We start from the raw sequence: 12,216 nt of genomic DNA, 5'->3' as shown, positions 1-12,216 counted from the left end.
ATCGCTGCAGGCGCGTTCATCTGCGAGCTCCAGAAGATGTTGAAATGAGGGGACAGAAACCTGCTAGGGCTCAGAGAGCAGCGCAAGACAACAGAACAGAATTCAGCTCAGGTCCCAGTCCCTGCCAATATTAAATACAAATCAGTTCGGTTTTAACCATGTTTTCTCTCGTTGGCCCCACTGAATGGCAGCGATGCACATTCCGTCGTGTTGCCTTCGCAGCCCAGCGCCAAGCCCACGGACGTGTACGATCCGGTGTAACAGGACACGCGGCACGGGCTAAGTTTCGGCCTGCTGATGCTGCCGGAGAGCGGCAGGCATTTCACTGTTGATTTAAATTAGTTCAGGTCGAAAATTCTTGCAAGGAGGGAAATGTTATCCCGAGAACTTGACAGGATGCTATGATTGAAGGGTAATTGAGAGGGCACACAAACGCACCATGTCATTCACTCCAAAAACATGTTTTGTTATAAGCCGGTATTGCACCCCTAAGGGCCTGCTGCCATCAGGACTTCCTAACAGCCACATCTGTCGGCCAAAGTATTTGCCTACTTCCACCCTATAGAGAAGCACAGATTCAGTTTGGGATGTGTTCGCACATGCAACCTGAACTTTAACCTACAGCCAGGCTGGGGTAAGGGTAAAAGCCTGCAAATTAAAAGCCTAATTTTTTTAAAGCTAGAAAGAAAAGATGAGCTCTTGTCCATCAGCATATCAACAAAAGCTCCCAAGCTGAAAGGCAAGATAAATGTTCTGGTATGTATTTTTAGGTAATAAAGTCATACTCCTCTTGTCACAGATTGAGTGCTTGCTTTCAGCTTAATAGTGAAGCTTGAGGACTATTTGGGACATTTTGAAAATGAACATAGTACTTCAAGTGCTGATGCCCCCTTTTTTACGGTGTTCCTTAAAACTGCCAGCACCGCACAGTGAGATTTTGCCAAAACTTTGCATCTGTCAAAAAATGAGAATTACAACCTAGGAGTATGAACCATACGCACACACCGGAAAAAAGCAAGGAAAATGCTGTACATGCATATAAATTAAGATGGGTGTCAGCTTTATTACAGAAATGGGATTTTTGTCTTTTACTAGAAGACACTTCTCTAATGGACTCCAACAAAATCCTTTCTTATAGCACATATTTTCTTGCTTGAAATTTTCGTTTTCGAAGTTAGACTTTGGACAAAGTGGAATTTTCAACTGGAAAACAATTTTCCTTCTCCTGGCCAAGGACTGCATGTGGTTGCCAGCTCTCGACTCTGTACCATCAGGGTCTAGCATCTCCCCTACCACAACCCCAGATGGTGTCAGAGCTCAAACACAGGTGATGATATTCCAAACCTTTAAAATAACAGATAGCTTTCTGGCAGCATACCTCCATCTGAGACACTCCTGTGGATTTATTCCTAACATAACAGCCTTCCTATCATAACACAAAAGGTTTGTGCAAAATTGTATTTTTACAGTGACTATAAGTAATCTATTAATGTAACAGAAATTAACTCCCAAGAATGACAGTCAGGCTTTATCATACCTAACTCATAACAAACGTACCATCCCAGTGCTTACGTGTTACAGAGAAGTCACATTTCTTAGGATGTCTGCCAGTTTTGTTGGAAAACTCTTTTCAGTGGCTTACATTTTTCTGTTTTTTGATGCCAAATGTCTGTTTTCAGGAAAAAGTCTAGTAAAAAAATACATTGTTTTGCATCTATTCAAAAATCTTCAACACATTAGAAAAGCTCTGTTTGCTAGGGAATGATCTGAAATTCAGCAAAGAGCAGGATATGCAAAATACGAGTCTTTTGTTGCACCCATGAATAAACCCCAAAACTTGGTGGTCATTTGTGCATCTTGGATTTCTGCAGCTGGACTTCTCTCCCCCAGATTTCAGTCACACTGGGCAAGGTCCTTCACAGGCAACATGGCAAGAGAAGGAGCGAAAGAGGACACTGACCGGGACAAAGAGGCAACACCAGGACCTTCAGCAAGACCAAGGCTTCCACTCATGTATAATCCTGACGTCCTCACAGCTACAACATTCTGCGTATTCAATAGCGTGAAGATGAGATAGAAGGAAACATGACAAGCATTCAAGTCAGGAGCACAGGCTGAGGTCGCATGGGATTTGGGATGTGTGACTTTGTAATCTTTTCTCAGTGTGGCTGCAGCTGATTATTTTTCTTAAAAAATATGACCACTTGAAGCAGTAAATACACATTTTAGTATTATGCATATCTCAAATGCCTACTCTAAGTAATCAAACTTGCACTAATTGTTACTGTGATATTTTTTGACTAATTAGAACAAGCTTTTGTGGTATGAAAAAAAAACAACATGAAAGGCAGGAAGATTGATCTGCTTCAGATCATTTAAACAACACTTAAGAATTCCACAACATTTTTCAGCTTCAAAGTAGTTAAAAGTTATTAACGAACGATTCCTTCCAGCAACCCTGCAAGATAAGGCAGTATTTTTGCCGCACTTTTACAGATGGGAAAAAGGAGACATTGCCATCCCTAGGCCGTGCAGGGAACCTGGGCAAGAGCCAGCTCCAGAATGCAGTAGCTTTTGGGCTGCCAATTCTGTATGGCTAGGCCACACCTCTCTCTTAAATGTTAAACAATAAACACAGAGCCACAGGCACAGCCCTGATAAAAATAGCATGCAATGGAGGGAGCGAGCCAGTCCTTTATTTTTAGGCACTACAGCTTTAAATGATTAACTGTCAAGAACAATCTTAATTTGTCCTAGTCCAAAACCACACTCTGTTGAGCTGGCATATTTAATAGGTACGATAGCACTAATTGACACTGTACTATTTGTGCAACTTTAAGAGATCACACCAAGGAGATACAAAAGCATAAAAATGCCAGTCCAGCCCCAAAGCAAGCCTTGCTGTCCCATCATACACATAAATGAAATTATTAACCACCTTAAAGACTCCTTCAAGATGTCCAGCTTGCCTAACTGACACCCCAACACTGCTAGTCTGTCAGCATGAATCAATCATAAACTGGCCTCCCACACCAGCTGTGTATCAAGGGAACTGACTACGTTGCAACTTTAATCGTTCAGTTCATTACATGGCAGAGAACACAGCAGCCGTGGAAGCCATCAAGCAACTTCCAATACAGCTGAAAAGCCTGTATTCTTGTATGATAAAACTTATGACTGACATAATATCTAATACTTAAGGTTTCATTACGACCAAGAAAATAATCCATTTTGCTCAAGGAATCACATCTAGGAACTGATTTTTAGACCAGGATGTAGAAGACTGTAGTTGAACTCTGTTCTGAACATATCCAGTCACCTTGAAAGCCAAATATTTAGAATTACCAGAATAGCCAACAAGAAGAAAAAAACCAACAAACCAAACCAAACCAAAAACCCCACAAAAACCCCAGCATCAGATGTCTTTTTCTGGTAAAAGCAACTTAAAAGTCTTCAAAATAACTGCAACTGACATTTAAAACATTTCAAACCTAGATGTATTCAGGGCCTTGAAAGCACATGGAAGAGAAAACAGAGGGTGCTGGAGGCAAGGGGAGGACACAGACCTAGCAGTCTAGATTGCAGCTTCTGGTAGGCAGGACTGCTCATCTTCCCCAGAAGTTACTGAAAAACTTCAGTAGAGGAAAAAAAAAAAAATAAAAGAGGGGTTGGATGGCATGCAGAGGACATCTTACCAACAAAGATAAATTGGCATATTGCTAGAATACAGGGATAAATACATCTTAGTCATCACAGAATAACGAATAATGACCACCATTCCATGAAAAGTTTAGTTTAGAAGTACTCTCAAATTGATTTCCATGTGCAACAGAGGAAAAAAGTTAGCAGCTGTACACAGCTATAACTCTTTTTCTCCTCTCTTCTCAGATTTCAGTGAAAGGATGAGAACAATTAAGTTACTGTAGCAGCATTTTCAATTCATTAAAAAATAAGCAACGTTCCTCTGTTTTCTGATACCTTGCAATTCATACAGGCTTTTTGCCTTAATTGAAATATGTGGGACTTGCCTGTAACATGCAATACACATCTCACATTGAAATTCAGAAAGCAAGGTATACTGAAAGGGTGGGCTTATTTATTCATTTTAAAAATCACGCAATACCGTGGCCTCCCAGCTCTCGCAAATCCTGAGTGCATTTTGAAGTCCACACAGGCATGAACACACTCAGTCTATTGCAGTCGGATTCAATTGTATTTCAGGGAGGCAAGAGACAAACACAAGCAGCTGCTGGATTTTAAGTGAAATCTGTACGAGGTGAACAAAAACATTTCAGTGCCAGTTCGAGTCACTTTAACGATGACTAAGACGTCAGGAGGACAAACAGTGAACAAGAGAGAGGCTAAGGCTATTGGTCTGGCAATGCTGTCAACAGGCATCTTCAGCCAGAATTTAAAAGCCCAGAGAAAAAACTGTTAGGTTTTAAAGTATTAACTTTATTAATAAATATACATCCATATGATGATGTAAATACAGATCATGAACACTACTCCATTCCCATACACATAATTGCACACGAGTAGCTCGAGTTCATGGACATAAAAACATACACAGTATCTAATCAGGCTTTTTACAGCAGAGGATGGGGTGCTGATACTAGTTATTTAACAGATTACTGTTTTCCCCAAAGTAAACCTGTGGAAAAGCAAATGATGAAAGATTAAAGTATCAGAAAGTGGTTCAAATTTCAGAATACATATTTTTCTATTGGTAAAAAAAAAAAAATCACAAGGAGAAAGGTCTAGTCTCTACTAAAGTCATAAATATATTTAAGCAGTGTTAAAATATATGCATTAAAATAGAGAAGAATAAACTTCTTTTGTGGTCAGAAATGAAGTCTGCAGTTCAAAGTATTTATGATTGTTATCAACCGTTATCAACTCTAAGGATAGCGTGAAACATTATTATACATATAACAAAGAACAGCAGAGTCACAGCTAATGAAACCATCGGACAAATGACTTCACATTGCTCTGCCTTTTAAAGCTCTTCAAAAATGGGGGAGGGAGTTAAATTCTCATCTGAATTACTCTGTGTATTGTAGTTCCAAGTAATTCTTTTCACAGACACATATGTCACTTTTCACTGACAAGGCTTGGTTGTGTCCTCACTGAACTCTTAAGATCTTTCAGACAAAATGAAAATATATTCATTCAGAACAGCCTTTAATAGCTCTTGATACATAGTGATTTTGATTGGTTTAAACTAAATCCAAGATATAAAGAACATTGCTTTAATGACAAAGCTAACTGCTGATTTTAAAAATACTATCTTTGATATCGAAGTCAGCCACTCCTGATGGTATCTGATCTTTTTTTCTGCCAAAATATGGTGCTAGCATCTTGAATACGTCCAGTGCAAGACTTTATAGTAGCAAAATTATTTGGTTTTAAAGTTTAAGTAAATGTAATCGAAACTGAATAGTAGTTACTATATGTATATTAAACAGTGAACTTGTATAGCATCATTAAGGATTAACAGCAAGCTAATACATTTCATTTATGTATAAATAAGACGTTAGAAACTTGATAATTAAAAGAAATTATTAAAAACCAAACTTGACATGTAGATCTTCTGAACAGTGTTAACACACAACAGTGATCCTAGCTCATGAATAGCTGAATTATGATATATAATATAAAATAAGCAATTTACCTTACAAGTAATGTTTTCATACTATGGGGGGAAAAGGCCAGTTTTCCCATTGGTACTAATAAAGTTTAGGCATTAACATGCTGTTTCAGTGTTTCTCACAGAAAGAAAAGTGTTAAAAAAAGCACAATGTATTCTACAGATTACACATAGGAAAAGCAAAAGTATTTGAAAATTGCATTTCTAGTTCACTTTGAATGTTGTAACTTCTTTTTGCTTCCCCTCACTGCATGGCACCAGTAAACTATAGTCAGATATAAAATAAACCAGAATTAGGAAACGCCCAGCAGTGCGCTTCTGGTCTCCTTGCTAAATCTACAGTGCCAAGCAGCCCATTACAGACTCTCTGAATGCTTTTCTACTTTATGCTCATCATTTCACAACTGACGACGTTAATTGGTTTTACTGGGATTATATTCCATCTGATATAATTAATAAACACTGTAATGAACAGAAATTGCTTAGATGATTTCATTATTTCATCAGCATACTTGAATACAAAATTCATTATACTAGCAGAACAGCAATACATCTGCATTATCTCCTGACACACAGCACAGCACCATTGAGTAGATGCACAAGTGAGAAACGAAAGAGGAGCAAACAGGATAGAGAGGAGGAGGTAAGAAGTGGAGTTTCTCCAAGGTACAGTGGTGACATGCAACATGTTCCTTGCCAGCGAGGTGTGACACTCCTGGTTACTACATTCAGCCGACGAGGACTACTTTCCCAGCTGAGTTCAGGAAAGAACTTAAAGCAGTCTTTTGTTGAAAAATCATCAGATTAAAAACAGCCAATACAACACAGATCCTGAGGGTGAATTAACTCACGTTAGCGTTTCGCGTGTGTCAGAAGTTACATCGTTCTGAGAAAGACTGCTAAATTTCAGACTTGCGAGTTTGGTGAGGAACAGAACGTATAACTGGATTTCATAGCTTCAGCATGAAGAAACTATTTTTTAGTAGCAGTTTAGCTGCCATTAGTTCATCTATCGCCTAAGGAGCCATCCAGTATAGTTGAGGTTCATTGTCTTAGTTGCCAGTGCATACACAGTTCCCCCAAAACAATTCAACACACCTATTGTAAAGTACAGCATAAAGTCCAGCTCAATATGTGTTAGGCATCACTGGAACACCTGAAGGCTTGCTGCTTTTTTCCTGATAAAAAAGGTATGAAACATGACATCTGTTTCTTAAGTTGTCATCACTGAAATCAAGAGGTCTCATCAAAATGACAGCAGGCCAGAATAGCATTTATGTTAACAAAAATTATCAGCATCATTACTCATTCAGCACAGGCTCAATTAACCCAAATTTTTATGCTCCCCCAAATCTGCAAACTCTATATATTCACCCTCCCCAGATATTTGAAGCTACAAATTTATCATACGTGAACCAACTTGAACGTAAACTTTCTTCCAGATGAAAAGAAAAAAAAAAAAGCTTTAATTCCAGTAAGATAAATTTAGAACAAACAATATGCAACATTGAGGACTGATTTTTTTGAAGTCTAGATTAAAGCATTTTACACACACACTCACACACTCTCTCACACTTAAAAAAAATTAAACACACCCAGTTGAAAAATGGAACATTTCTTTTGGAAGGAGGGAAGGTTTTAGTTTGAGTCAAGAAAGGTATTTATAGTTAACCAACAACATTTTTTTTCAGCTTGCATGCATAGATGAATTACTTTTTATCTGGGGTCTAGCAGTGCAGTAAACTGCATCCTGTTTGCATCAGCAATACAGTTTGCTTTTATAAATCATGAAAATGGTGTCCTTTGGTAGATATATAAGCTTCCATAACTTAAATATAGTGTAAGTGTCAAACAACGAAATAACTGTATTTCCAGGAATATCTGGCAAAACTAAGTCTGAAAACTTGGCAACAGTGTCTATTTAAAAAGTTTAATTTGTAAACATTATAGATTAATACTTTAAAAGTTATTAAACTGTCGCCACCTAAGCACAGATTTTAAAGGCAAAAAACAGTGTAAATAGCTATTTACAGATTTAATAACATACTGTTTAACATTAACCAAGTGCATAACTAGAATGAACAGTACTTAATTTCTTATAAAATATTTCAAAGAATTATTTGTGGTTTGGTATATGTACTATTAGGCATTTCAAAATTACACAGCAGAATCCTGTAACAGTATAACTAAAAGAACAGCTATCACCTAAAGGCAAACTAGCTTGTATTAATAAGGCGCTGTGAAGCTGTAACGTGCTGTACAAATGCTCAGTTTTCTTTGATAGTTTCAAAAATATTTTTGGAGAATTAGTTGAAATTGACTTAATGCTACAACTCCAAAAACAAAAGCCACCTGAACTCAGCACTTTAAAAAAAGGTTGGGTTTTTTTATTTGTTTGTTTTTTAAGTTTTTTAAGGATCTATTTGAGGTCTGTAGAAGCTCCTGAAGAAATGGAAAATGTAGCTTGCTGCTTTCTTTATTAACTTTTCTTATCAAGTAAGAACTCATCTGGCTAAGTTCCTTATTGTGGGATAGGCCACACCATGAACCAACAGCCAGCTAATTCTGTCCTCCTTATTTCAGTTATTTAATGCATAACCACACAACTAGATTTACCAGAAACTGAATGTAAAACTAGGGGCATGGACATAAGTATCGACACCAAGGCATAATGCGTGACTTCAGACTTTCTTATAAATCATGATTTAAAACCAACAAAAAAACCTTTAAACCAGTGCCTTCTCAACATTACTTTAAAAGTCACTGAACTGCACCCGTAGGCTATGGCATTATTTGAATAAAAATAAAATATAGAAACTCAGACTTAGGCAAACACTACAACAAAATGCAAGAAACATGCCAAAATTCAGAGTAAAGCAGATTAGTAAGGAGTTACTAATTCCCTCCTTTCATTCATTAGGCTGTTTGATTTTGCTACTAGTTTCACCAGCAGCATGTACTCCTCTGTTATGCACCATAGGATAGGGAAAAGCTGCACTGCCACACGTATAACTTAGATTTGCAAGCCGTGATAGAGCTTTAATGCTACCTGGAGGTCTGCCTGGGCTGACTTTGTATCCTGCTGCTTTAGTTGTACCCAAGGGTCTGCCTGGACTTGTCTTAAATCCAGCTGCTTTGGTGGTCCCCAGGGGTCGACCTGTACTGGTTCGGTACCCTGCTGATTTTGTGGTCCCTGATGGCCTTCCACGTTTACCAGATCGGTTGAGGTTTTTCTTTTTCTTTAGTTCGTCTTTTGTCTCTATATTCCTGCCACTTGTGGTCTGCAAGTGCGATTCGTTCAACGCATCTTGTCTCTGGCACGCAATTGGTTTGTGGCTGACTGCGTGGCTGTATTTACTTTGCTGCGTGGCGTACAAGTCAAACTGATCGGCAGATCTCACATTGTCTTCGTTAAGGCAAGAACTCTTGCCAGTCCCACAGAAAGCTGCATTACTGCTGGCAACAGGGTGCATCATTTTCTACCAAAAATAAGAAAGACAAACATGTATCAATATGTAATAATATTGTAGTGTTCTGCAAGTGAGAATCTTTCAAAAGGTATCTCTATTTCTTAAAATTAGTCCAAACTACTGTGTCTATTTTTAGTAAACAGTATTGATGTCAGTAAATTACTTTTAAAAATGAGTTTTATTAAGCTTTCACTTCAGGTTTTGCACAGTAAGCTTTACACATAGTTAAAAATGACATTTTAAACCATGTATTATTCAGAGAGGTATAGTTAGGGAAGAAGTACACTAAAGAACTGTACAAGAGCATTTCAGGAACCAAGACAGACGATAACCGCTCACCCACGGGGATTTCAAAACCTTTCTAACTGAATCTCATCTAAATTCTAGCCATTCTTGTTCTAAGATTAACCTATCACCTGTGAGCCAAGGAAAAATACAGTATCTCTCTTGATTTAGTATATGTAAGCTCTTGAAGATTTTTTTGTTTAACTGCAGCAACTTAATAAAACACTAATCAGTTCTGTCACTTCTTGTCACAATTAATGTGAAAGAAAGAAACAGGAAAGGCATTCAGCAAAGACAATGGTGCCACAGTTGGGAAAGCAGAGGTATGAAATGAATCTATTACAAAGTACAAGATGCTAGATTGCAGAAATGCCACTGCTGTCCTAGTTAGAAGAGCAGGTACAAATTGCTGGTAATGCCAACTCTGAGATAACAACTTTGGGAAAAACAACATGACTCCTGTTACAGACGTGCACGTTGTCACACATCTCCAAATACTCTGGAAAACAAACGTGGCCCATCGAGGTCAACAGTTGTTTTATATAGCCTGCTCTTTTCGTTAGACAAAGATGACTTGAGCTGTGCTCTGTTTACAGAGGTTTACTTGTTTAAACAAGAATCAAAGACCCATCTTCAGGGCGGTAGAAGGGTGACTCTCACCTGCATGTTACTGCAGGCTAATACCCGTTCCAATGGACAAACTGACGTCCAGTTGCTAGAAATCACATACGGTTGCTGTCATAATTACAAGCAACTACTTCTAAGTAAATTGGTTATGCTTATATCCACCGTATCAAATCTCTGCAGCATATGTACTGGGGTAGAATCACAGCAATTAACAGTATTACTGGTATTTTAAAACTTTTTTAGTATTAATGCTTCTAAATACCAACTGCACAGATACTGCCTCAGATTACTTAATAGTGGCGATACTGTAAGAATCCGGCAAGGCATTCAAGGAGCAACACAATGGTATTTTCATCCATTCAACTATATCGGTTCTACAACTTAAATAAGCTGCAAATAGTCAGTTTAAGACAATAATAGTTAGCCATGCTGAAGACAAGATTAAGCCAATCAATATTTGGCACATCAGAATATTTCTGCACCCTACACTCATGCTTAGGACACCAAATATTTCTTGCTGTGGTAAATTTTTCTAGTAGATAAATTCTGGAAGATTTATCATATTTTCCCTGCAGTAGCTCTGGAATATCACCTACAGCAACTCAATTTAAACTCTATCATTGATTACGGAATTTATTTGGCAGTTAGGAATGTCTCCTCCCAGACAGAAAGCAAGCATAAAGCAGAGACGGTCTGTTTACCCAGGAGTAATCCCCGTGCCCTTTTCTTCTGATTACAATGGATACATTCCCTGCTGTAACATCCAATCTTCCTTGGCTTGTCAAATGTGCATTACAGTGTATGCATTACTCTTGTGCAAATACATGTTTTTTGGTCAAATAGTGAAATTATGATAGTAATATAGTTTAAATATTAGATGGTTCTAGCAGAGATTATGAGAGTGTTACAATTCCAGTGTGTTGAATGGGGTACAGTGGAACAAACGTGAAACCACTGTTATTGTAGGCGTTGACTAGCAAATGAAACAAATAAGAATAATTAGCAAGCCTACGCTTAGCAAAGAACAAAGGAAGTAAGCTACAGGTCAAGAGACCAGACAGATTTTCTGTGCAGCAATAAAAAGGAAGTTTAAGGTTTTCTACAATTCGCAGTCAAAAAAATGTTACCTTTCTTTAACCCCACTAGAATAGGGCCCACGATATCACAAAAAATACCTGAGATTTTTTGTGATATGTAATTGCAAACATAAGGGTTCTGATAATGTACTTTTGCTGCCGAGAGAGTAAGCCCAGCGGCTCTGAAAGGCTATTCATCTGTTTGTTGATACACTAGAGGACACTTGGAGCAGTCAGCACCATTCTTGTCTCGGTACTCACTTTAAACACAGGAATACTGGCTTCAGCCCCAAAAAGCTGCTCCAAGCTCGACTGCCACAAAGAAGGATCAGTTCAACTGCCCAGTATCCGAGAAACACACCAGAGCAGGGAGAAGGCACTGAATAAAGTGGGGGCCCCTGGTATTTCTCAGACAGACCACCACTCAGACTTACTCCTATCTATGTTACATTCTTACTCTCTGCTTTTTCTCCTCATTACAGTCAGAGGGATTTTCCCAACAGACAACATCCATCTTTCCTGGGGAGAACCATCGCAGGTACTCCTAGACAGTGAATATATCCTGCTGTAACTGCCAAACGTTGGAGCTTCATCACCATAAGCATGTGTTTTGTGTCTACTGTAATATCCCCGAGAGCTCTCGACAAACACTAACTTTACATACAAAACCTGGCTCACGCTAGTTTACCTTCCATCTGGCAACAGCCAGGATCACTGTAATTGATGAAAGAAGAAAGATGTACTTTTTAGACAGTAACTGTCTAAAATTTCTTACAAGAAGAAGCTTAAAAAAACCCACAATCTAGATGGAAGACTGCCAACAGGATTTTTTTAATTCCTTCCCCCCGCCCCCTGCCCCGTTTTTCTTCAAACCATGAAAATTTCAAGTAGTAGCCAAGGTTCATATTCTGTTTTTTGATTTATGACCTTTTTTGAAAAGTTTTAAAAAGGAAATCTGTAATCGAGCTTAATTACCCTAACATAGACATCTCCAGCATAATTTTACTTCATTCACATTACAGTGGGGAATAAAAGAATGTAGTGAGTCTATCTGTAGAGTGGAAGCAGGTTTCTTGGCAGGGAGATATACAGTATAAATGAGAATTGG

General features: G+C 38.2%; 1 protein-coding gene across 2 annotated transcripts; it reads right to left on the bottom strand.

Moving 5' to 3' along the window:
* Positions 1-5,941: 5,941 nt before the first annotated feature.
* Positions 5,942-11,240, bottom strand: LOC104163537 (chromosome unknown open reading frame, human C5orf24). Of its 2 annotated transcripts, none has more exons than XM_009702572.1 (2): positions 8,700-9,127; positions 5,942-6,828 (listed from the first exon to the last, which is right to left on the bottom strand). In XM_009702572.1, the coding sequence occupies exons 1-2, from the start codon at positions 9,124-9,126 to the stop codon at positions 6,788-6,790; spliced, it is 468 nt and encodes a 155-aa protein (XP_009700874.1). In that variant the 5' UTR covers position 9,127; the 3' UTR covers positions 5,942-6,787. The 2 variants fall into 2 exon arrangements, with proteins under 2 accessions (XP_009700874.1, XP_009700873.1); XM_009702571.1 differs by lacking the exon at positions 5,942-6,828 and adding an exon at positions 11,208-11,240 and having other exon boundaries at positions 8,048-9,129.
* Positions 11,241-12,216: the final 976 nt, after the last annotated feature.

The sequence above is a fragment of the Cariama cristata genome, unplaced genomic scaffold (genome assembly GCF_000690535.1).
Source record: "Cariama cristata isolate BGI_N322 unplaced genomic scaffold, ASM69053v1 scaffold23106, whole genome shotgun sequence".
NCBI lineage: Eukaryota > Metazoa > Chordata > Aves > Cariamiformes > Cariamidae > Cariama > Cariama cristata.
Note: the sequence above shows the minus strand (reverse complement) of the source record. Positions and strands in the feature narration are given on the sequence as shown.